A 26,946-nucleotide genomic window follows, 5' to 3' on the forward strand; every position below is an offset into this window, starting at 1 on the left:
ACTTCAGTATTTTTAAAACTAAATGCAAAACTTGTTTCTTTGCCTTCACATTCTCCATCAGTTCTTCCAATAAGCAAATAAAAATAATATTAAAACAGTGTGAACTAATCAAACTATTTCTTATGCAGGAAGAAAGAAGATTGTTATTTCTATATTCTTGGGAGGCGTTAAAATGTTATGGTCATTGATAAATGAGACAGAAGGGATAAATATTAATAAACCCTCCCGAGAGCTGCAAAACAGCAACAACTCAGGATACATCCATCCTACACTGGAGGTCTGGTGGCAGCATAGGATGGCAGCTGGGCACTTATTCGTATTGCTAATCCTTACTTAGGCCCACGCTGCCATGTCTTCACTGCTATTTTTAGCTGTGCTAGCTAGATTCATGCTAGTGTAGGTATGCTAGCCCATGCTGCAATCAGACATCTGATCACAGTGCAAACAAACGCTCAGTGACTGAAGTAGACCAACACATTCTTAACCCTATGAAACAAAAGCTAGAGCTGACGGGTTATTTGCTACAAGGAAAATAATCTGAGAGACAGAAAGATAGTTTCAACCTTTTAAGAAGATATTGAGCACAATGGAGTTCAACAAAAAACTGTAAATCAGAAGACAACTGTTAGTGCCTCTTTAACATCACTAGTTTTCCTCCTCTCTCTCTCTCTCTCTATATATATATATCTATATCTATAAAATATAGATACACACACACACCACCAAAATAAAATGTGGCTGTCTAAATCGTCTCCAACAAGGTGCATAACTCAACAACAGCTCTTTATATCACAAGCATTTTGGAGTCATAAAGCATAATAAAAATCATACCTTTATTGCTGGGCCAGGAGCAACATCATCCACCACATGAGCACAAATATTAATGGTCTTCAGCAAATGAGAAAAGAGTTGTTCTACCAAAGTAACAAGAGTTCGGTCAGCCAAAGCTGGCCATGGCTCCTCTTGTTTAGCAGCACCTGGATTCATATCTTCTTCAGCAGTCCAGGGGTTTTTCAAAGATTTGGGGGCACTTGCTGAAATAACAAGCCCATTACTTAAGAAAACTTACAGTTATTATTAAAACATGAAAGGCCTTGGTTTAGGTTTTGGCTGAAGTCATGTGTTGGCTAGTGACTTACTGGCCTGATGTCAAGAGACATGATTGTGCCTTGTGTTAACAGTGACTCCTTTAGCCAATTAAAATCCAGCAGGACCAACTCCAAAAGGGATCTAACAGACTCTAACAGACTTCAAAGAGAAACTGCAGAGCTACAATTCATTGCATATTTAACACCATTAATTTGGGCTTGAATAGGGACTGGGAGTGGCTGGCTCACTACAAAAGCAATTTTCCCTCTCTTGGTATTGACACCTTCTCATCAATTATTGGGAGTGGACCACATCCACTCTGACTGAACTGGCCGTGTTAACACTGGTTCTCCACTTGTAAAGTAACTCCCTTCTCTTCATGTGCCAGTATATTTATGCCTGTGTCTGTAATTTTCACTCCAGGCATCTGAAGAAGTGGGTTTTTTACCCATTAAACCTTATGCCCAAATAAATCTGTTAGTCTTTAAGGTGCCACCGGACTCCTTGTTGTTTTTGTGAATACAGACTAACATGGCTACCCCTCTGATACTTAATATCCTAACCATACTACCAGGTGACACATAGGGAAAGCCAGTTGTACAAACATTATTAAAATTTGAGAAGGCCCACAGATCTAGATAACTGCCATGCACGAGCATCAGATGCCCAGCCCAACAAGGAGAAACCATTAGACTTGAAAGATAATCCAAAACCCCATGGGTATAACTTTTTTTTTTCTCCTGCCCTGCATTTCGTCAGCTCTGAAGCTTGCAAATATTTTATTGCTTAGAGTGAAATGGAGATGGGGCATTCTGACTACATAATGGAGATTATGACACTGAGCACACACTGACACAGCCCAACAATTTTTGTCCACCTGCAAGCAAGTTTCCAGCCAAAATCAAAGCATCTTGATGTGCAGAAAGATCCAGTGGGAACCAGGCCGTTGAAAGAAGGGACAAAACCATTCCAGCCATTCCAATTGTACAGCTCTTCCGAGATTCCTCCGAAGGACTCAGCTGGGAAGCACTGAAAGTTTAATTATGAAATTGTCATACATGTCTTCCTAGGCAAATTTTCAGTCTTATGGAAACTAAGAACAGTGTGGTACATGGTTTTAACATTATATTTCTTATTAATTTGAAACTATTAATCTATCTGTATGACTGAACTACCTTTAGTATCTTGAATTAAGTACACACAAAAAGTTTCAGCAAAGACTAACATGGAAGCTGTTGTGCATCCAGTGAAGAACTAGAGTGCTTTACTACTGCAGTGATCATCACAGCTACTTCGGGAACCTACTGGTGGACAACAATTAAGCAACAATTTGCTAATTTGCATATTTCAATATTAAGGCATGATGTAACACAAAACAATGGTTTGTTATAATGAACTATCGAATTAAAATGCTCGCAAATACGTCATGTATGTTTGGATGCTCTGTTAAAGATATTTAGAAATAGGCACATACTAAGAATAGCAAAGGAAAAGGATGTGGATTTAAAATGTTTTAAAAGTTAAACTCAAACACAGCACAGAAACGGTTTCTCTTAGTTTTAGACTTATTGAGGAAACACCAGTTAACATTAGGGGGTAGCCAGGTGTCCAGTTTTCAACCGGAAAAGTTTTTTGACCAGGCCGTTAAAAGTCTGGTTGGCGTGGGGCTGGCAGGCTCCCTACAAGACTCCGAGCAGCTCCCGGGAAGTGCCGACATGTCCCTCTGGCTCCTAGGCAGAGGGATGGCTAGGGGGCCTCTGTGTGCTGCCCCCACCCTGAGCGCCAGCTACGCAGCTCCCATTGGTCAGGAACCATGGCCAATGGGAGCTGTGGGGGAGGATCCTGCAGCGCGCAGAGCTGCCTGGCCGCGCCTCCGCCTAAGAGTGGGGACATGCCACCACTTCCCGGGAGCCGAATGATGTAAGAGCCACCCAGAGCCCGCTCCACCCACCCCCAACACACCCCAATCCCCTGCCCAGCTGAAGCCTCCTCCTACATACAGGCCCCCTCCCAGAGCCCGCATCCCCTCCTACACCCCAACACCCTGCTCCAACCCAGAGCCCCCTCCTGCACCCGAAACCCCTCAGCTCCAGCCTGGAGTACCCTCCTGCACCCCAATCCCCTCATCCCTGGTCCCAACCTGAAGCCCTCACCCCCTCCCACATCTCAACCCCCTGCCTGGAGCCCTCTCCCACCATCAATGCACATCAGTGCACACGACATGCTACCATGAGTTTCTACTCCACAGAATTTACAATTTAAATTAATACAAGAAAAAGAGGAAACCACCAATTGGAGGGCTTGGGAAAAGAGAAAGCCAAAAATACAATAACATGACCATGCAATCATGTAGGAGTACTGCATGCATTTTGAGGGTGGTTTTTATTTGAACATTTATTTATTTATACATTTTATACATACAAGTTGGCAAGCCACCCTGAAGGGAGTGGAGCAGAAATTTAGAGAAAAGAGTGGAGGCATAGTGGTCAGAATTTCAAATTTATGGACAGAATGAAAAACAACAGAGATAGGAACGGGAGGGAGCAATCAGACAAACAGTATGGGCAAAATAAAGAAAACATTGAGAGAGACTAAAGGAAGACAAAACTGAGAGGAATACGAGGGGCTAAACAACGGAGGGCCTGGAAAATGAGAATAAGCAGCTTTATTTTGGACCTACATATGGGACTTTTAACAAGACTGAGCCCCATGAAGAGCCACTGATTTTGTGTTGACTCAGAGAAGGACATGAGTTATTTATTAAATCATCAACCCCACTTTCTACAGTACTCTACTTTTTCTTTGTGATCTCCCAACACAGGGATTGATTTAAATCATGATTTTATTCACCTAGTGGAAAGCCTGAATTTAAATTATCAATTTTAATCAGCATTTCCATTTGTAGTTCAGTTATTTTGTAAAGAAAGGTGCATTCTTGTTGGTTGATACAACCATTCAAACATGTTGATTTCCAACTAAATAAAGCCTTTGCACTAGATTTGGTAAATCTTTTTTCTACCTAGGAAGATATACCATAACTATATACATTTACTGAAGCAATTATATAGTTTAATATTTTCAAATTCTTATTAGCTGTATATTTTTAGTATTCTAGAAAATGGTTAATGATATATTGCTTATTTACTAGATAATTAATGTTTGGCTCATTTGTGTCAAGCTGCATTAGGATGGTAACTGTAATTTAATTAGACACAAAACGGCATATACATTTATTTTTATTAAACAAAGCAACTTTAAATGCTTTGGGTACTTAAACTTCTCTTAAATGTGTTTCACATTTATAACTAAACTGTAACAAGTTTAGGCCTTAACATATTTTGTATTAAATTCAGATTTCATTTTAAACAGGTTTATTTTTAAAAAGAAAAAAAATATAACAAACAAAATAAAAAATCCAATTAAAAACAATCTTTTTTTATTTAAAAAACAAAACAAAAAAAACCTATAGATTTTTATCCATCCTTCCTGCCAGTCAAGTATTAATCAGGTCTGAACCTATTTCACCTGTAAAATGAGAAGTTTATAGCTCAAAAAGATAGGCTTTCAGCACACAGATGTCGCACATAGTATATTGAATGGATGGACAGCCAATTGCAACAGTATTGCAACATTGAGCCTGGTATAGAAAGATAGGGCAAGATGATGAACAAAAAAGACACAATGTCTTTAAAGAGATTATACTTCATAACACAACTTCAGGCAACCAGAGAAGCAGCAAGATTTTGTAATTTTACCACAAGTAATGAAATTAAGGCACAGATTCCCCTTGCAATTCAGTCACCAGAAAGGGAGAAAAACTGCTGAAGTAGAAAACATGAAAAAGCATGTGAAGCCTGGTCTACACTACATGTTTAAACCGAATTTAGCAGCATTAAACCGATTTAACCCTGCACCCGTCCACACAACGAGGCCCTTTATATCGATATAAAGGGATCTTTAAACTGATTTCAGTACTCCTCCCCGACGAGAGGAGTAGCGCTGAAATCGGTATTGCCATGTTGGATTAGGGTTAGTGTGGCCGCAAATCGATGGTATTGGCCTCCGGGTGGTATCCCACAGTGCACCATTGTGACCGCTCTGGAAAGCAATCTGAACTCGGATGCACTGGCCAGGTAGACAGGAAAAGCCCTGTGAACCTTTGAATTTCATTTCCTGTTTGCCCAGCGTGGAGCTCTGATCAGCACGGGTGGCGATGCAGTCCCAAATCCAAAAAGAGCTCCAGCATGGACCGTACGGGAGATACTGGATCGGATCGCTGTATGGGGAGACAAATCTGTTGCATCAGAGCTCCGTTACAGAAGATGAAATGACAAAGCATTTGAAAAAATCTCCAGGCTATGATAGACAGAGGCCACAGCACAGTGCTGTGTGACAAGCTAACGGAAAGCCAAAGAATCAAATGGATGCTCATGGAGGGAGGGAGGGGGTATTGAGGACTCCAGCTATCCCACAGTCCCCGCAGTCTCCGAAAAGCATTTGCATTCTTGGCTGAGCTCCCAATCCAGGGAAAAAAGGCACGAAATGATTGTCTGCCGTTGCTTTCACGGAGGAAGGACTGAGTGATGACATTTACCCAGAATCACCCGCGACACTGTTTTTGCATTGGGATCTCAACCCAGAATTCCAATGGGCAGGGGAGACTGCGGGAACTATGGAATAGCTACCCACAGTGCAACGCTCTGGAAATCCACGCTAGCCTCGGTACATGGACGCACACCACCGAATTAATGTGCTTAGTGTGGCCGCGTGCACTCGACTTTATACAATCTGTTTTACAAAACCGGTTTATGTAAAATCGGAATAATCCCGTAGTGTAGACATACCCTGAGAGTCTAATTCTGTATATGGGGAAATAGGGAGAGAAACCAGCACCCGAGCAAACGTATGAACTTAAAGGACTTGAACAGAAGCCTAATGTAAGGGAGGAGGGGGCACCAAACACTAGCAAAAGCGGCACAGTCGGCATGGGAAGTGCAGACAGATGATAGCAGTAGTTTATTACTTGGTTAACTGAAAATAGTAGCTGCAGCAGAAACGCACACACACAAATAAATAAGAACATTTGGAACAACAAGGTTTGACCAAAACAAAAAATCCCACAAACCAAGCAGATGCACAGCCACACAACGTGTAAAATCAGCTACAACATTTACACCTGTGCAGTAACTGATTTTAGTGGACATGCAGCAATACACACACTGGTATCCAAAGATAGGAACAAACCCCAATATTAACAAGGCTACAGTTACTTTAAGTAACAGATCTCTTTGGAAGACAGACAGTATCTTAGGGCTTTCAAAATCACTTTAGCCACATAAGTGGAAGTATGCACTTCAACTAGTGCTTTCCATTTCTCAGACTTCCCAATAAAAGCAACTGGGAAGCATCTGCCAGTCCCCTTTATACAAACAGCTATACACTAACTTTCCATTGCCAAACTCCTATAACACAGACAAAGAATATGTCACGTGAAAAATTCAGACTTCCCAAAAAAGAGGCTGATTTTTTTTCTCTACATGTTTTTATTTACCACTCCAGAGTTTAGAACATTCCTTCAGAAGCTTGAAAAATACTTTCCCTCCCTCTCTGCTACCACAATGTTTTGTCCATTTCCATTTGACAAACAAATACTGATTTTTTTCTAACACTTACAACCAATACCTCAGAATTTGGACTGTATTTAAGACTGTGGAAAGTGCTGTTATTTGGTTCAATGCCAGCCTGTTATAAGCCTAATATGTTTAAACCTGTCTGTATGAAATCTTTAAACAACTGCTAAGTGAGGCTTAACAGCAAATAATTAAAGCAGGGCTTCTGATACCTGAATGAGTGTCCTCTGTTTTTGTAAACATGAATTCTAGAAGCTTGTATACTGGATGAAGAAACATACCCACAGTGCCATCCTACAGTCCATGTGCAGACTGGAAACGTTGTGGAGAGAAGACACAAAGCTTCACAGCAGCCAAACTGAAAAAATTAAGCAAGATGGTACAATGTTAATAGTATAGGGAGTAGGAGCAAAAGATATTGTATTTCCATCACTAACATTTCTTCATTATCTGCTATATGACATTTGGGGTACATGCATACAGCAAGAAAGTACTGAATTTATTTTTATATTTATATATATATATATATATATATATATATATATATATATATATATATATATAATAAAAACTATTACAATTATTTATGTTATTTATAGATTATAAAAATACTCACTGTAAGCGCTCTTGTAGTTGATGTTGTCAATGCCTGGGAAACGGCTGAGATAACCCTAGAAAGGTTGTTTTCCATAGTGACATCTGTTGGACTTTGCACCATGTTGTAACCCCTGTATGTTCTGAATCAAACATAATTTAACTAACTAAAACATGAGTATATAAAAGTCAAAGGGTATCTTGTTAAAAATTGTTAAAATTAAATGTGAATGATGGTCGAGGAAATAAATTTCACAAAATGTCCACCAGATATTAACAAATAAGATGCAACAATGAAATGCAACACAATCATAATCACATTCTAAATCCGAATTAACTTTATCTTTGTAGAATTACATTTTAAACTGCAAGCTCTAATGGTGTTACTGCTGGATCGACTAAAGCAGTTTTATTTTATTTTTTAATTGCTCATCTCATTGCACTGCCAGTGCATAGAACAGACTGATTTTCCAAAACCTAACTAAGCTCTTTGTAAGTTATCACCCTTCTAACATTGGCTCTTAGTTTCTGCTTAAACATATCTAACGGTTTCAGACCACAAAGTAGTGAAATTGCTTCCTTGTAGTATTAAACGAAAAGGCTATTACAAGCTTTGCAGTCTGTATTTTGTACTATTTCTTAATTTGTTTTAGTTTTATTGTTTCTGTAGCACTGTGAGCACATGACATTTTACAAATAAGATAATCAAGCCCCTGCCCCAAAGAGCTTAGAATCTACGGCCTGAATCCTGCAACTTAATCCATGCAGCAGGTCCTAATAACTATATGGCTCAGCCTGTCCGCAGACTCACTATAAAAACTTTATGACACTTTAAAAACCCTTGTACTCCAATCTGGGTCTATGCCGGTTATGCGATATGTATGTATCTTTTCATCCTTGCAAACGATATCTGTAACCCCCCATAACCCAAGCCTGACCCCAGATGTACAGTACCTTCCTTCTCAACCTGTGTATATTTCATTTTAAACATTTACTTTAATAAAATTTTTAAATCTGTAAATAGACAGCACAAATGACTGAAGGTCATCTGATGAAGTGAGTATTCACCCACGAAAGCTTATGCTCCAATATGTCTGTTAGTCTATAACAGGGGTCGGCAACCTTTCAGAAGTGGTGTGCCGAGTCTTCATTTATTCACTCTAATTTAAGGCTTTGCATGCCAGTAATACATTTCAACGTTTTTAGAAGGTCTCTGTCTATAAGTCTATAATATATAACCAAACTATTGTATGCAAAGTAAATAAGATTGTTAAAATGTTTAAGACGCTTCATTTAAAATTAAAATGCAGAGTCCCCCGGACTGGTGGCCAGGACCCAGGCAGTGTGAGTGCCACTGAAAATCAGCTCGCGTGCCATAGGTTGCCTACCCCTGGTCTATAAGGTGCCATAGGACTCTGTCGCTTTTTACAGATCCAGACTAACACGGCTACCCCTCTGATACTAGATTTCTAGAATTAACTTTTAATAATTCTAATGGATTAGAAGCAAAGGCAAGATTTTTTTTTTAAATCATCACTGCAGTGGATAAAAACTTAAGTTTTGATGCTAATTTTAGGCTCCTATATCTAAAAGGCTTAATTTTCCAAGTGCTGAGGATTCGCAGCTTTTGACTCTAAACGGTTTGCACCTTTGGAAAAAAAAAACAAAAACAAGCCTAAAACCTCAATCCTGAAAAGAGATATTGAAGTAAATGAAGATACTCACAGTGCATAAAATTAAGCATGCACTTAAGTCTTCGTGGTGGTAACAGGCACTTAACCATGGCCAGTGTTTCTTTAACTAGAGCAAGGCAAATGCAATACTGCAAATCCTGTACCTGGTGATAGTGCTCACTGCAAAGTGAGATGGAGGCTGAGTCTCATGCATTAGGAGTTTCAAGTAGACACTGCTTTGGTCTCTTGCCACGGCCACTACTGGATCAGCCTGTCCTTGGTCACAATTATAAAACAGCCTTGGAACAAGCCTTAAATAAAGCAGAAAACATGTAAAATAGTAAGCAAAATCCCTTTTTTAAAAGATAAGTATCACAAAAACTGATCTAATGTACAATTTAGGGAGAAGTGTGGGTAAATCTGTGCTGATTTTTTAAATTAAAAGTGTTACTCTAAACTCACTCACACTTTCTCCTCAAACATTAACTCAAAGGAACCATTTACATCCTTACTGGAGACTTGAAGACCACCCACTTTTCCAATTTTACCTTTACCCTCACCGTCCTCTATTGAGACCACTAGCATTCCAGTAAGGAATACAATAGATTCACTCTGGAAACAAAGTAATTAAAAAAATATCTGCAGCAGTGACTGGTGCTGAGTAACAAACAACAATTTTCATCCCCTGCCTCTTTCCCTCTCTAAGACTGATCCCACTTACAGAGTGAGGACACATGCCAAGATCTTTAGCTTCTGACTCCAAATAATTCATAAAGTGGCACATGCACACACTCTGGTGAGTCAACTGACTAATTTTACAATGCTAGAAAAGTTGTAGTGCACTGAAAACTAAATGTTGAGCCAGATTTCATGTGTAAATTATAGTGTGATGTTACAATTCATTTTTGTTAACATAGACGGAATTTAATAGCCCCAGAAAATATAGTTTAGTGACAGGATAACCCATTGACCAATACTTCCTGATTGTTCACTCTGGATTTTGAGGATCAATCTTTTGCAGGCTTGTATAAAACCACTTTGACTTCGGACAACAATTCTTGCCCAATCCCTGCCCTCTCCATTGTCACCTACTATTCTGGCAACTTTCCCATTCAAGACAAAGGCAGAAGAACACTCTTTTGTGACAGTAGCTTATGTGCTACACCACTGAATCAGATGTGGACATGGGAAATAGTTAAGAGTGGCACCCCAGGGATTAATCATGTTACTCCTTCATTCCCAAATGCCATTCTTGAATAGGGTAGCTATACATGATCTGCTACAGGATTGGTTGCTATGATCCCTTACACAAGACTGAAAAAATTAGTAAAGTTCCTGAACTTAACCATCAACTCTCTCCATGTCACTGAATAAATCACTTAACCTCCTGGAGTTACAGTTTCCTCATCCGTGTAGTGGAGATAATACACCTTACTTCTGGGGGAATTCTGCATCACTGTGCAATGCAGAATTTATGTTCCGTGCAAAATTTCCTTTTTCCCCCTCACAGAAATGGGCTGCTGGCTGCCACGAGGGGCTGCTGAACCAGCAGAGCCCAGCTTCCCAGCTCCAAATAGAAGACACTGCAGTGGGGAGGGGGCTGGAGGGTCCGGCAGTTGCAGTTCCCAGCACGCCCTAAAGAAGGAAGTGACGTGCAGGAAACTCCAAACAAGTCTGGGACCCAGCATCAGGCTGTTTCTCCCTCTGGATCCCCAGGCTCTGGGGGAGGATGGGGTGTGAGTGTCTGGGCTGGGGAGTGCCGCACGGCTGGGCTCTGGGGGAGGAAGGGGTGCAAGTGTCTGGGCTGTGGGGCACCCCACAGTTGGGCTCAGGGGGAAGAGAGGGTGCAGGAGTCTGACCCCAAAGCTGGGCTCTGGAGGGGATGGGACAGAGAGACAGGAACTGGGTTGTCTTAGCTGTTTCTTTAACACTACTCCTGGGGGCATTTTTTTGGGTCTGTTACAATACAGACATAGCTACTGACAGGTATTTTCAAATAAATTACCAAAATAAATGAAAGTGGTGCGATTATATAGTGTTATTTTGACAAATAAAATATGCAGAATTTTAAAATATTGTGTGCAGAATTTTTTGGCACAGAATTAACACCTCAGGAGTAATACCTCAAGGGTATTGTGAAGATTAAATGTTTATGCAATGCTTTGAAAAATGGAAATCACTGTATGATCATTCAAAACAACAGGTGATTCAGAACTAATGTATTCCTTCCGTCACAAGTAGAGAGTGTGTGTGTGTGGCTAGCTATAGATATACATAAAAACAAGGGTTAAAATGTAGAGTGTTAAGTACGTGCTAAGTATTATTTAGTTACAGGTACAGGAAGTATTAGGCTAGGATATTATTAAAATCCTTTGTTTTAGCTTATACCTCATCAAAGAAGCTGCAGCTATGTGTCTCACTCTGGGGTCTTCATCACCAAGAAGGTAGATTACAACATTGTTGAGCACTCTGTCCTGAAGTTTTAATAGCTATGGAAATAGATTAGTAAAAGCAAAGATGAAACATCATAGCACATTTTCACTGCTCTGACCAACTTCACAGATTATTAAAGATGTATTTTGTAATGTCAACATTTAAAAGTATGATTCCTTTGTAAGCAGAAGTTACTAATATAACAGTTTTACTTCTACATTGCTGAACAAACTGTTTATTTACATATGTAAATAATCTAAACATTATAACTTTTTAAAATCATACTATAAAGATCTACATTTCAATAGAAAAGCAACTTTACACCCAGTACTAAGAATTAAGCCATGATTCAGCAAAGCACATGTGTAAATCCCATTGGCTTTTGTAGGTCTTAAGCACCTGATTAAAATTAATCATATACTTACAGTGTTTTACTGGATCAGTGCCTAAAACCCCAATCATAATGCTTTGATATAATATGCAAAAGATAGGCTTCTTACCTAAATTCCCTGTAAACTGCATTGCCGCACGGCCATGCAGTAGCCTATTTAGCACCGTGCAGGCACCCAGGGAACCTGCCTGGGAACCTCTGGCCCAAATGTGTCACGGCCCCCCTGCCCCAGCCCCAATTCTGCTGCAGCCAGGGGAGAGGTGCCTATCCTGCAGCTCCAGCCCCGGAGCTGCCGCAGCGGGGAGAGGCACCTCTCCCCCAAAGCCTAAGTGCTGCTGCGAGTAGAAAGAGCTCGGGGAGTCCTCTCTCCCCACCACAGCCTTGGAGCCCTGGAGCACCCTCCTGCACTCCAAACCCTTCAGCCCCACCCCAGAGCCCACACCCCAGCCCTGAGCCTCTCATCCCTGGCCCGACCCCCTGCACCCAACCCTCTGCCCCAGCCCCACCCCAGAGCCCACACTCCAACCATGTGCCCCAGCCCTGAGCCACTCATCCCCAGCTCCACCCCAGAGCCCACATCCCAACCCTCAGCCCCAGCCCTGAGCCCCCCTCCCACACCCCAAACCCTTCCAAACCACCCCCACCACATGAACTTTTTTATGTGCACCAATATGGAGGGGATGTGTCACACGTCCCCTCCATATTGGTGCACATAACAAAATTCATTCCGCACATGGGTGGGAAAAATTAGAGGGAACAATGCTTCTTACCCCAGTATAATGATGAACACCTCTGTGCAAGCTGTCTGCTTTTCCTTCCAAAAAGCTGACTAACCTTAATAGTTAAAATGGACAAAGACAGACCACGTTACTAACCATCATTAAAGTCACAAGAACTTTTCCTAAGTATTACACAGTGTAATTAATTTTTAAAATAATTAAAATTTACTTTTATTAATTATTTAGGCAAAAAGGTCAGAATTAGCACATTTTAGTTAATCTGTTCCAAAAGACAATATATTGAAACAACATTCTAAAGCTTCCAAAATGCTCAACTAGGATCTGGCTCGGGCAATTTTGTATTAATTTATTTTTTAAAATAAGACTTCTATCTCAAAAAGCCTTTGGAGAGTAAGGGAATGTAAAAGGAAGGGCATAAGTGCAGTATTATTTACCCAAACAGTTTTTTGGAATAAGTGAAAAGTGGAAAATAGTTGACAAAAGCTAACAGAAGGAGCTTAAAAATTGTGCTGCATCTAGGACTCCAATAGATGTCACAGGAGTCCCCAGTTATTTTGAACACTGGGCCATATCTATCTGTTCACTGTTTCTTAGAAGACAGATTCAAGCAGATTAAAAGAACACACAGAAGTTGCTAATGTGCCCAATCCTGTAAACACTGATGTTAATGGCAGCTTTCTAGTCAGTCTTGAGAATTTGTTTTATAAGAGGTTCATTAATTTTTCAAACTATTCAAACTTAAATTCACAGGCTAGGTACTGTATGCACAGCTACAACACAACTTATTGAAATATGCACACTTACCGGAAATCTATCTCAGCAAGAGTCTCCAGAAGCTCTGTCCTTACTAGCCAATAAGAACTATTCTTCAGAGTAAGGAGGTCGATGATTAACTGTAAGCCTAGTTCACTATAACTGCTACTGCACAAGCTCATGATGCAATGCTAAAAAGGTAGAGACACAAGTTTTTAATTATTATGCTACCTTTTATTGATTTAGAGAGCGTCTCTTCTTGCACCAACTTCGTGCTTCAACATATAAAAACCTAAAACCAACCTACTGCAGGGGCCAAAGCAGAGAAACTCTCGAGTACCTCTACAGGGGCTCGGCACTGAGCTTAGCGAGCTGCTAGGAAAGTCTGAAGGCTCCAAACTCTGGCAAGAGACCTCAAGACTCAGCAAGACAGCACCTGAGGGGCCACGGTCCATAGGGATACCTCTAACTACTCAAAAACCTCTTCCCTAGTGAAGTGATTCCTACAGGGGGGGCTGGAGCAATATTAAATTTAAATGTCAAAGCAAGAGACTGAGTCATACCTCCTTGGTTTTATCCCGAATTCTGTGCTGACTCACTATGTGTTCTTGGGCAAGTCATGTAACCTTTCTGGATTCTTCTACCTCTATGCCTCACTTTACCCGTCTACAAAAGTAATATACTTCTCTCTGAGAATGAATAGCTGTAAAGTACTTTGAATTACTTATGCTGAAGGAGACTAAGTGTTATAATAGTAGAATATGCTTAATTGAGGACTACCCAAATTTGAGTATCCAAAGTCACATCCAGCCACCCCTATACCTCCCTAAATTTTCCAAAGCTTTAAAAGACTCTACACCACACTTTGAGCAACACTGCCTACATTTAAAATGGGAAATGCCACTGGAACCAGCAAATCTTTAAAAAATGGAATGAATTTTAAGTGCAATCACTGCATGAATATATACCTAAAATCATCATGGATCACAGGGTAAAGAGCCCAGCTTCCATAAAATGTGAACTTTTTCACACGTTTAAATGACTACATTTCATTGACCCGAATTCCTCTCCTCCAATTCCATTCTAGACCCTCTCCAATTCGGCTTCTTGTGCTCCAATTAAGCTGCTCTCGCCAAAGTCTAATGACCTCTGCTTAGCTAAAGCTATGAATCAGTATTCCAACCTCATCTTCCTTGACCTGTCAGCCACCTTCAACACAGGGAACCATATTCCTATTCTTGAAATCTTGTCCTTCCTTGGCTTCTGTGATGCTGCCCTCCCCTGATTCTCCTACCTCTCTAATCATTCCATCAGTGTATCATTGCTACTCTACAACTTTCTGTGAGGGTTCAACGGAGTCTTTGGTCTCCTCTTCTTCTCGCTCCCCATCTTATCTCTAGGTAATGAGACCCCCCCAAACACAAATTCAACTACCATCTCTATGCTGACAACTTAGAAATCTACCACTACTCCAGACCTGTCTCCTTCTGTCTAACCTAAAATTTCTGCTGGTCTCTGATGTTTCTTCATGGGTGTCTAGCCATCAACTCAAGCTTAGCATGGTTTAAACAGAGCTCTTAATCTTTCCCCACAAGCTTGGGCATTATCTTTGACTCGGACCGCTCTCTCTCTCTAGGTCCTCACACCCAGGGTATGTATAAATCTTGCAGAATCTTCTGCATAACATCTTTAAGCTAGGACCTGTCCTATCCACACAGCTAAAACTCTGCTTGCATCTCACATCTCAATTACTGCAATTTCACTGGCCCTGACAAATGCAATCTTGTGCCACTTATATTCATTCAGAATGCTGCTGCAAAGTTCATTCTTCTGACTTGCCACTTTAACCATATCACCCCTCTTTTTTAATCCCTAAAATGGTTTCCCCCTTTTTAGTGTATCAAATATAAGTTGCTTGTCTTCCAAGGCTCTCCACAATCTTTCTTTCACTACCAAACTGTTAACTCCCACCTATTATCAACCAACCAATCATGTCAGCCTCCACTGCCCACTTACTAAAAACTCTTTTTCTTATGTTGTCCCTCATGCTTGGGAGCAGCTCCCAGTGAACCTCTACAAAGCAACCACATTATCCTCCGAATTCTCCTCAACTATGATGCTTATAAAAATTGGAGAATGGTTAGGCCACTGGGTGCATTAATAACTACTGCCTATCATGCTAATCAAAATTATCTAATTTCCTTGAATACTTCCATCAGTTGGTATCCATGTGCTGTCTTCTCTCATACTTCAACTGTATGCTCTTTGGGGCTGGGACCATCTTTTTGTTCTGTGATTTTTCAGCACCTAGCACAATGGAGCCCTAGTCCATGACAAGGGCTCTGCAGTAATATAAGCAAAAAACAATAGAAATTTTGCTTACCCTCACAGCTGCACAAGCCAGTTTGCATGTAACTGAGGATTCATCTTTCAGAGTTTTTTGCAAGAGAGGTATACAGTCTACCAGAGAAAAGAGATTTCCTGAAAAAAAGAATAATGAAACAATAAGGGCAAAGTTTTCACTACATGCACCAAAACAACCCCCTCAAAATAACTCAACTGTTACCTGTTGAACTTCTGACATTTGCTAGCCAGTTTTCCACATCAAAACGTGATTTATTGAGAATGGAGTAGACAATGGTTCCACAGAGAATGGCAGTAGCTCCTCTAATCTGGGGATCTCCATGATCAATATAGTTCAAAACATCCGATACATACTGCTCTTCTGAGAAAATAAGTTACAACTACATTATTTTAAAAATACTAATTCTAGGATTTAACAAGTCTTCTATTGACATTTCATTGCTTACAATAAATGTAAATAGACTGCAGTAAATCAGCTATAATAAATGAGGCACAAAGCTTCATCAAAAACAAATAAAATAAAAGCATGTTACTATTTTCTATCATCCAAGCATGCACTAAATTAATAATGAAGCAGCAGTTTTGAAATGATACTTGTGGCCCAATTAATATCTAACATAGTATAGAACAGGTAATGTGTTAGAAGACCACTCGAACAATTTATTCCATGACTGAGAATCTTTAAATCAAGATTGGGTGGTTTTTTTAAAGAAAAAAGTATACACCTCTACCTTGATATAACGTAACCTGATATAACACGAATTCGGATAGAACACATAAAGCAGTGCTCGGAGAAGGGGGCGAGGGGTTTGCGCGCTCCGGCGTATCAAAGCAAGTTCAATACAACGTGGTATCACATATAACACAGTAAGATTTTTTTGGCTCTGGAGGACAGCGTTATAATCGGGGTAGAGGTGTATATATAAAATATATAAAAATCTAGTTCAACTAGAAGTTATTGGATTTGATACAAAAATTACTTGGTGAAGTTCTGTGCTCTACACATTATACAGGAAGTAGACTAAATGGTCATAATGGGCCCCTCAGACCTTTAAATCTATGAATATTTTGTCCTTGCAGGATCCAATAGGTCTTCTCCGTCTCTAAGCCCAATCCAATAATATTCTAGCATAGCTGCAAAAATTACAACCACCAAACCTTCAAAGGACTGCATTAACAAGAGGCTATATTAACAATGTGTTAACCCTTGAGGGCTCAGCTGAGTGCTAGTTCATCATTTAGCATCAAGGCATTCCCTGGGAAATATCCCTCCCTCTTCCACCCTCTAAGTTCACCATCTCAACCAAGCTGCTATTTAGAAATCCACTACCCAACTACAAGATATCTAAAGAGCACCAATCTGTATTTTTTTAAGATAAAAATCTGAAAGCCAGAATCTCTACACTATTTATATTCAACTTTAAAAAAAAATCATATCTATAAGTTTCAGGTCATTGTGATTTAAAGATAAGTTATAAAGCCCTTTAGTGAGCAAATGAAGATATTTGGTTAAATTATTGCTAATACTATAAATTAAAGAAACCAAAGAGGGTTCAAAGCCCTTTTTGAAAGCAGTCTCCATTTTTCTATCTGTGGGCTCTTCAGGGAAGAACTTCTGAGGGAATAACCTTATCCCTGGAAAGGGACACAACAGCGATATCAACGACCTCAGTAATACAGCCCTTTGGTTCCTGAATGTTATAAAGCCTAAGGTTGCTCTTGTTAACATGCTCGCCCTTATCAGGCTTGTTCCATTCATCCCTAATCACTTCCTCAAAGGAGGAGCAAGGGGGTACTGCAGCATCAGGGGAGGATTTTGAAATAGAGAAATTTACTCTGAGGCTTACTCAATGGAGCCTACTCAGGCTTCAGAGCCAGACAGCTCATCTTCCTCAGTGGAGGAGGGGGAGGGGAGAAGGAAGACTCCTCTCTCTTGCATATTTTGTGCTTTGTCTCTCTCATTTTGGCTTTTCACATTTTTTTTTAAACCTTTTTGCACACTTTGAGAGCATAGAAGTTCTACTGCAGCTTTGGGGAGGCCTTTTGCGGCTCATCTTTCTTAGGGCCTAGAACTCTCTTCAACGGTCTGTCTCAGAATCCTCGCCCACAGGGTCCCATTCCTCCTGGGACGGGGGAAAGAAGGAATTCATTGTCAGAGTCTTCCAGGTTGGAAGGAGCTGATTAGAAGCCCAGCTTCTTTCCTCAGGGTGCTCAGGACCCACTTTAAGACTTGGAAAGGGGGGATTTATGGCCCCACGGGCTTCCCTTCTTTCTTCTGCAGAGGTCCCCTAGGACTTAACCCCTGAGTCAAGTGGTCAGGGTCCTTGCTTTTGGAACCTCTTCCTGCTCTGCACTGGGGTTCCTGATCCATTTTTCCCCAGTTGGTGTTACAGCTGCCTCAGTGGGCAGGGACGTATCCGACTCATTGCCCCAAGACCTAACGGAGTTAGGGTTAGAAGGCTGAGCAGAACTCTCCATCTGCTGAGCCTGGGAAACCTATCTCACATCTAGAGCACTGCCTGGATTTGCTCCAGTGCTTTCTTTGCTGCGCTACCATGCCTGTAAGGGACAGAGGAGCCTTCACAGAGATGCTACAGTGGAGGCTCAAGGAGGATTGAACCCCTAAGGGGTTACCCAGCCCAAGAAGGAGGAGGAATACTAAGGAGGAGGAACAGCTCTCCACTGCCCAAAAAACTGGGCAGTAAAGTTAAAATAGAAGAAATAAGGGAGGCAGCAAAATAAACCACCATTGTCTGCTGCTGCAGAGACAGACAATCTGGCAGTAAGCAGGAGCAGAGGCAGTGTAACCAGACCACACAGCACAAGAACACTGACCCGCCTCTGTTAGCTATAGATAGAGGAGTGCAGCCCAGATACCCAGACCTGTGAGAGACAGTAGGCTGCAGAAACAAACTTTTCAAAAAATACGAATATCACAATTATGATCACCTAGTCTGACCTTCAGCATAACAGGGGCCATAGAATTTCACCCAACTCCTGCATCGAACCCCTGACTTCTGGCTGGCTAGAGTACCTCTTTTAGAAAGACATCTTATCATGGTTTAAAACTTCAAGTGGAGCAGAATCCACGACATCCCTAGGCAAGTCATTCCACTGATTAATTACACCATTAAAAATTTGTATCCTATATTCTGTCTGAACTTGTGTAGCCTCAACTTTCAGCCATTGGCTCTGGTTATGCTTTTGTCTCCCAGATTAAAGAGTCCAAAATCATCATCAGAAATCTTTCCCCCCATATTTAGACTATGATCATATCACCTAACCCGTATATCACCTTATCCTCTTTGATAAGCTAAATAAATTGAGCTTAAGTCTTTCACTATAAGGCATGTTTTCCAGATCTCATATATTTCTTGTAGGTCTTTTCTGATCCCTTTCTACTTTTTCAGCATCCTGTCTTAAAGTGTAGGTACCAAAACTGGAGATAGCATTTTAAGTAATGGTCTCATTAACTCTGCATACAGAGGTAATACCATTTGATATTCACATTTATACATCAAAGGTTAGCATCAGCCCTCTTAGCCACTGCATCTTACTGGGAGCTCGTTTTAAACTGGTTATCAACCAAGACCCCTAACTTCTTTGGAGAGTCACTATTTTTGCAGGATACAGTCCCTCATCCTAAGTCTGATCTATATTCTTTGTTCCTAGACATATAATTTTGCATTGGGTGTAGTAATGGTGAGAACTAAAACAGGATTCCTGAAGTGTAACACTCAGGCTTTGTTGACACTTAAAAAAATTAAAACCTGTTAAAAACCTTAGAACATTTGTAGAACACTATCCATCCACACAGACACACCAAATGGTTTACAAACAGTTGTGAAACCATTTAGAACAGATTACAATTAGCATATTTAAAACTGGTTAAACTAATTGGTTCGGTGCCAGCATAGCTGCAGACAAGCAAAAATGATTTCATTAGTTCTCCTGCTGCTGTCCCATAGTGCACTGGTACTGCTGCAAATTCTCGGTGTCCACTGCTTCTCATAGCCAAGGGGGAAATGTGGGCATTGTAACTGAAATAGTTTAAGACAGCACTAGTGTGCACATAGAGTAATACTTAAACTGATGTGACATGGCTAGTATATGTGAGCTCTGTGTACACTAAAGAACGGAACTGGACATTGAATTATGTATTCAAAAGTCAACAAGTTAAAATGTTTCACAAAAGAGTAGGGAACTACAATGTAAACCTCAACATACCATACTCTTCTCCCATGGTTTCAAGAGGTGTCTTATACAGTTTGCTGAAGAAAGATTCAGGATGAAGGGCAACAGCAGCTCCAACACAACTTACTGCCAATGCTTTTACACTGACCCTCACATCCCTATCAGGAACTAAAGCTGTAAAAAAGAAAAAAAAGAAAAATGTTGAACATAAGTAACTACTTTCAATTGTTAAAGAGCAAAAGCACACAAAATTAATATCCTGTTACAACTTAACCTGGATAAATATTATTGACAAGGTATTAATGCAGACCCAGTAATTGCATCTAGTTATTAGAATCATTTATATAGCACCTTCCTCCTAAAAAATTTCCAATTGCTAAACATTGGCTTTCTCCGTCCACTGAGAATGTGGTAGCTACATTAGCAGTGTACAATATTACATAGTTTAGGACAGGAAAGAATATATCAAATCCTAGTGTGACATGCTTATCTAAGTTTTAAAACTACAGCTATCCCCACTGCAGAAGCAGACAAAATCCATGTAAAAAGAAGGGATGCGCATACTGCGCCAGAAAGTGTTTTTGAAAATAGCTCCCTGACATTTTATTGCAGCATGGTGCATTCCAAAGGCAAAATAGTTGCTGTTTCAAAATACAGTATTCTAGATTATCTAAACTGTGTTAATTTGTACAGGAAATTAAGAAACCCGTAAGAATTTTTACTAACGGCATAAAAATGAAAGAATGCTTGTCATCCAAGCCTATAGTCTTGGCACCATCTCTCTTTAGGTGCTTCCATCCAGTCTATATCTAAATACTGCTGATTCTTTCTGCGCAACTTCTCTAAAATATGGCCTCTCTTATCCAGCCATGCAACTAAAACGCTAGTCAAAGCTCTCATCTCGCCTCTGGCCTTGACAAATGCAATCTTATTCCACTCATATCCATTCAGAATGCTGCTGCAAAGATCATTTTCCTAGACTGTTCGCTTTGATCGTGTCACCCCTCTTTGAATCCCTTCATTAGCTCTCTTCTCCATCTCCTCAAACATTAACTGTTTTAATTCACTTTCAAGGCCTTCCACTATCAATATACACACTACCTATCATCTCTCACTTGCTGTTGATGCTTACTTTCAATCAGCTCATGATGCCAGCCTGTACTGTTCACTTGTTAAATTTTCGAACACGCACTGCTGCACTTTCTCCCATGCTGCTCTACACACGTGGGAGTTGCTTCCCATGAGGTAGCTTTCCAGATGCTCATTACCCACCTCAAAACTCTCCTTTCCCGTGATGTTTACAAAAAACTTGACAACGGTTAGGTTTGTTACCAGGAACCACTTGTGCACAGGGACCACTACATGTCATGCTGACAAGTTTTATCTCAACTTTTCCTGGTACTTCCACGTCTGTCTGCATCCATCTGGTATCTCTTGTCATATATTTAGTCTGTAAGCTCATTGGGGCAGGGACTGCCATTTTATTCTGCGTTAGTGCAGCACCCAACACAATGAAGTCCCTGGTCCATGACTAGGGCTCCTAAGTGCTATGGTAATGTAAACAGTAATAATAGTAAGCAAATGTGGGTGAGGAAAGATTCCTTTTGCCTTTGTTAATATTCTTACATTTCAAGGTGAAGCTGACAAGAGCTCAAGAATGAGGAAAAACAAGTCAGTCACTCAGGTCTAACACAGCCACATCCAACTGAAACTGTAAGGAGAATTTCCACTGGGAGGAAATTATTTACCCAAATTGGAATGTGAGTGGAACAGTGAGGTTGAGAAACTCTCCTACCATTGCAGAAGTGCTACGGAGGTTTTACTATCCACATATAATCAGTAATTGTGTGTTACATCTCATCTGAAAGTGGGCACCTCTAAAAACATCCCTCATATAATGTTGGGGTATTGGTTTAGGTTCCGACAGAGAGCAGAGTGGCACTAGTGGTTATTAATAAGGCTAAGATTTTAACACAGATACTTTTAGTAAAAGTCACGGACAGGTCACAGTCAATAAAGAAAAATCCACGGAAGCCCATGACCTGTCCCTGACTTTTACTAAAAATATCAATGGTAAAATGGGAAGGGGCTGGGCAGATGCCAGGTGGCTGGGAGCTCCAGGCTCCAACACCATCACCACCTGCAGTTGGTAGCTGAAGGGTTCCTCTACCCCCCATGGTAGCCAGCAGTAGCAGCTGCCAGCGGCCACGGAGCTGCAGGGGTCCCCCATGCCGCCACCAGCAGCGGGGAACTGCCGGGTACCCTGCCTGCCCACGGCAGCTGGGAGCTTGGGGGAACCGCTACCTTAGGTGGAGGGATACCTCACAGCTCCCTGTCACTGCGAAAGGCTGCTGAACCCTGCAGCTCCCAGCCACCAGGGCTGAAGTCACCGATTCTGTGACTTCCGTGACTAAATCGTGGGATGTGGGAGACCCAGGCTTAAGTCCCTCCTCAGGCAAAGAGGGGAGAAAGCATTTGAACTGGGGTCTCCCACACCTTTCAGAACCAGTGCTCTAACCCAGAGTTTCTCAAATGTGGCCATGAAGGGCTTCTCTTGCGGCCACAGCCTCCTGAGCAGTGATTGGGAGAGGAGCTAAGCAGCCCCTCCCCTGGGGCTGCCCAGAGGTGTTGGGTCATCCCCCCTCTGGAAGCACAAATGCCAGAGGAGCAGACAGCTGGTGTGAGTTCCCCACCTTTCCTGGGGGTGGTGGAGCTCAGGGCTTCAGCTCTGGGGTCGCGGGAGGCAGGCTCCAGCCATTCAGCGGTGGGCTCTGAACATTGGCACTGGCTGTGTGGTGGCAGGTTCTGGCCACGGGCTCCATCCCTCAACCGCAGGGCCCAGCAGGCTCCATCCCCCGGTCCCTCACCCATCCTATCACCCTTGGCCCCCGCTGTCTCCCTACACATCCGACAGGGCTTAATTTGTCTCATGGCTTGCCAGGCCTGAGAAAGTCTGCTGTGAAAAGTGATATTTGCATGTTTGTTAATATTTTTCACTGACTCCCAGCTAACTAGCAAGTCTGCTGCTGTGAAAAGTGATATCAACAAACATCATTGTTCACAGAAGCAGGCTTACTATCTAGCAAATTAAAAAAACCCAAAACCAAAAAAGCAAAAGAAACAACAACAAAAGACAAAAATATGCAAAGCACCTTATTTGTGTTTCTCTTCTGTTTAGTTCTACTAAAGAATAGACACAACTGTCCATTATTTTTATTACTGAATCTGCAAAAAAAACCCTACATAAATAAATTACTATGATTTGGACATGTATATGTGCATATTTGTTTTTCCTAAAGTTAAGTGTTTTAGGGAAAAGTGTCATAGTGGCCACCAGCAAGAGTTGGTGGCCACACTCTGAGGTCACCAAAAAATTTGTTGTGAGAACCTCTGCTCTAACCATGAGATATTGTGACATGGAACTCCCTCTGTCTCTCCTGTTGAAGCTGTTCCACTCCGCATAAATAACAAAAGAGTGACTGGAGTAAGGGGACTGGACCCAAGGTCTCCCACTCCCCCCGGGAGTGCCCTAACCACTGGACTAGAGTGTCACTCTCTCCTTCAATGACTGTTCCACTTTGGATAAAAAGTCACTGGGCCAGAGAGATAGACTCCATACACCCTAAAAATTCCTTATCATGTTCTTTGACCTTTATTGCATGGTAGCAGGATCCACATGGCTAGTGAGCATGCAACAGGCTATAGCACCACAGATTTACACTCTGATTTATCACACACTGGACAAGCCCAGAGAACAACTGATTAAAAGTACTCAAAGAGTTAGGCATTATTATATAAACATGCTAGTATGCAACAAGATGTTACCTAGAATTTGAACCAAAGACACATTTCAAAATAGAAATATTTGTATTTGCTAAAAGCAAAATGACAATCACTTAAATGGGCAATGTCAGCTTAAAACCTAATCCATTTTAAAAATGAAGTTAAAATTAATTTCATGCATTACACCTGACTAAGTCCCCACTTCAATTTTTGCAGAAATTACATTCAGTGTTTTAAAAAATGTTTCTCCCTGCACTGCAGCATGGAAGATCCACACAGAGAAAACAGCCAAGCTAATTATACACAAAATGCTGTCAACTGCACATATGAAGGAAGGATAGTCTAAGGTTGGGATGCTAGCCTGGGACTTAAGAGACCCCTCTTCAGTTCCCTGCATAACTTAAGTTTCTCATCTGTAAATGGAGACAATAGTACTTTCTTACCTCAAAAGGGTGTGGAGAGGGCAAAAAAAAGTTTCTGAGACACTCAGATGTTATATGGTAATGGGGGACCACATAAGTATCCAAAATAGAGAAAAGTGGGGAGGAGGAAAATCTCATACTTCAATTATTATAAACTTGGGTATCTTTATGTAACATTCATTGATAAAGAATGTTCAGAGAAAAGAGTGTTCTATTTAAGTTGTATCCCTTTAAGATGGGGGTTTTTACAAGCTTCATATAATGTGGACCACATCTTGAGAGATTTCCCTCCCACACAGTCACAGAGCTTCCCTGTGACAACAGCAGCAATTGCTTAAATGGAAAATTTCAAGTATTTGTATTTAACTGTAAAATACAGTGTCTGGTCCTTTTCAAAAGACATATACTGTTCCTTTTAGCACCTTACAGACAGGAGGGAAAGGGAACTAACAGTCGTCCATCTCCCTGTTCCCCTGCACAAGCTATTTTTCCCCCACTGTCTGGTCCCCTAACACTCCTCAGGCTGTCTGGTCCTTCTTTCACCCTGAATTTGCTTCCTGGCTCTCTTCTGTGCAGGATATGCTACCGAACCACCTAGTCTCTTCTCCATTTGCTCCTATAGACACACTGCCTGGCTAGTGGCTTTGATCTTATAAGTAGTCCTTCCCTCCTTCCTGCTGGTGGCTTCACTGATAGGCAGTTCCACTCCTGCTGATGGCTCTGGTACAAGACAGAAAAATCCATTTCCTCCACTTATGCAGCTGTCTAAGCAAACTCCACCTCCTTGTTTCCAGCTGCTTTTAATGGTATCCCAGGCTTAACTATGCTATACAAAACCTAGACACCCATGTAAACCACTGGTAAAATGGAGGAGCTGCTGGCATCATCATGTGACCTCCCAGCTCCCCACAGATTAGAATTAGAGAATTGATGTTTTAAGAAGCTAAATAATAAGTTATCTGGTTATTTTACCATTTAAAACATCCTTTAAAATACTTTTTTTTTATAACTTAATATTTGACCAGCAAGTTTACAGTAATATAATAATTTCATCAGGAACAAGCAGGTCAAAACTAGGTTCAGCAATTACGAAATAGGCTACAAATCCTTTTAAAGCTCTTTACAAGCTGTTGTCATACTTAAAGTCCTGTCATGAAAAAATGATACACTCAGTCAATGAAGAGTTGCCACACAACTAGATAAAGTGATCACACTTTGTTTTGTATATTGAGGCAGACAATAAGCCATCACTGTTTTTGACAGCAACTTACCACCTTTCTCCCCAGTAAGCAGAAAAGAAGCAGACAGGAGACGAACACAGTGAACCAGAGGAGCAGAATTTCCATCTGTGTAGTGACCTATATCTCCCTTTATTCTGGAAGGCTGTTACAAAAAGCAAATCACAGGTCTTATGTATGTTTTTAAGATTAAGTTTAAATTTAAAAAATCATAAGAGGGAACACAATTTAGAAACACTAAGTAATAAACAAATATCCTAGAAATCTATTTGCCATAGAAAAACACAGAATTTGCATTTTTACAGAGCATATTTAGTTTTTATATTTTTTGAAAAAATAGAATCATATATAGTAACATAACAGGGAAAATGGCCGGGGCTTGGGCTGCCAGCTTAAAAATTGTGAATATAGCAATTAAACATTGTGTTCAAGTGACACCTATTTATATTGTGGCTATGGAAATTAAAGTTCAGCATTTTATTTTAAATGTGGAAAAACATGGATTTTATGAGGGCGGGGGGGAGGGTTAATCTGAGCATTTTGGTTTTTTTAATCATGAAAAACTAGGATCCCTGGTAATAAATCAGAGGCACATTAAATACATCTTCTGTGAGAATGCCCTAAAACCAAATATTTTTGCAAAGATGCCACCACCAGCACTATAATTGTTCTAATTTCACCATAAAAACTTTAATATGACAGTTCTAGTAGACTGTTATTTATCTAGACTTGCTGTTTGACAAAAGACTGTCCATGAGGCTCCTTCGGCTACAAAGTTATGCCCTCTGGAAACATAATATGGAAACCCAGCTCAAGAGTAACATCCTTCTGGAAGTTGCAAAATTTGTTTTATTAGCTTAAACTGTATGATAGAGAATCTATCATACCTTTTCAGTGTTGGGGATTTAAAAAAAAAATTCCCATATAAAACTCATTGCATTCAACTTGAACTCCTTGGCAGTTCTTTGCTGTATTTGTTCATCACAGAGGATGGACAGTTCAATGATATTTGAGCAGCAGATGAAAAATTCATTACATGTCCCTTGGTTACTCTTCATGCACACAGCAAGGGGGAGTTGTTCTTTTTCTCTCTGCAATTCTGACATCCTTAATTGCATGACTTGTCTATTTATGTTTGCCTAATAGTGTACCGTCTTTTGTATATGTAAGTTTTCAAGATAGTGTATTTATGTGATCTAGGAAGTTTTAATTACAAGTAGAATGTTGATGACTGGAATGCACTTTTTTAAAGATGAGATATATACCGTAAAGTATACCTACTATTGTACAGATTACCAAATTATCTGCTTATAAAGCAGAATTCCATTAGTTGTTTCATGTATGCTTGTTTTGAAAATTTAACAAACACCTAACTTAAAAACCCACCTTGAGTATGAGAATATCTTACCTTATTTTCATGATCAACAGATTCTACTGCTTCTTCTTTTGCCATGAATCTATCTACACTGCTGTCAGAAGGCTGCCTGCTATGGCTCATGTTTTTCAATAAGTGTGGCTGCTGAAGGGCTTCAGAAAAAAAACAATACATAGCACATTATTTAAGATGTAAATTACGCTAAATGCAGACCACACACTTTTAACTAAAGTTTATTACCAGACAGTTAAAAAAAGTAGCCTTGAA

The 26,946-nt window shown here is 40.6% G+C and overlaps 1 protein-coding gene across 1 annotated transcript in view; it reads right to left on the minus strand.

The window, feature by feature from the left end:
• HTT (huntingtin) overlaps nucleotides 1-26,946 on the minus strand; it is a 195,771-nt gene that overhangs the window by 115,243 nt on the left and 53,582 nt on the right. Inside the window, exons 14-26 of the mRNA XM_045017515.1 lie at nucleotides 26,713-26,831; nucleotides 25,338-25,449; nucleotides 19,895-20,035; nucleotides 15,870-16,028; nucleotides 15,687-15,784; nucleotides 13,355-13,494; nucleotides 12,581-12,644; nucleotides 11,375-11,475; nucleotides 9,151-9,297; nucleotides 7,336-7,456; nucleotides 7,001-7,077; nucleotides 1,967-2,118; nucleotides 832-1,034 (exon numbers count right to left, since the gene is read on the minus strand). Of these exons, the coding sequence (XP_044873450.1) occupies nucleotides 832-1,034; nucleotides 1,967-2,118; nucleotides 7,001-7,077; nucleotides 7,336-7,456; nucleotides 9,151-9,297; nucleotides 11,375-11,475; nucleotides 12,581-12,644; nucleotides 13,355-13,494; nucleotides 15,687-15,784; nucleotides 15,870-16,028; nucleotides 19,895-20,035; nucleotides 25,338-25,449; nucleotides 26,713-26,831 (1,634 nt within the window). The remainder of the gene's footprint in view (nucleotides 1-831; nucleotides 1,035-1,966; nucleotides 2,119-7,000; nucleotides 7,078-7,335; nucleotides 7,457-9,150; nucleotides 9,298-11,374; nucleotides 11,476-12,580; nucleotides 12,645-13,354; nucleotides 13,495-15,686; nucleotides 15,785-15,869; nucleotides 16,029-19,894; nucleotides 20,036-25,337; nucleotides 25,450-26,712; nucleotides 26,832-26,946) is intronic.

The sequence above is a fragment of the Mauremys mutica genome, chromosome 5 (assembly GCF_020497125.1).
Source record: "Mauremys mutica isolate MM-2020 ecotype Southern chromosome 5, ASM2049712v1, whole genome shotgun sequence".
Classification (NCBI taxonomy): Eukaryota; Metazoa; Chordata; order Testudines; family Geoemydidae; genus Mauremys; species Mauremys mutica.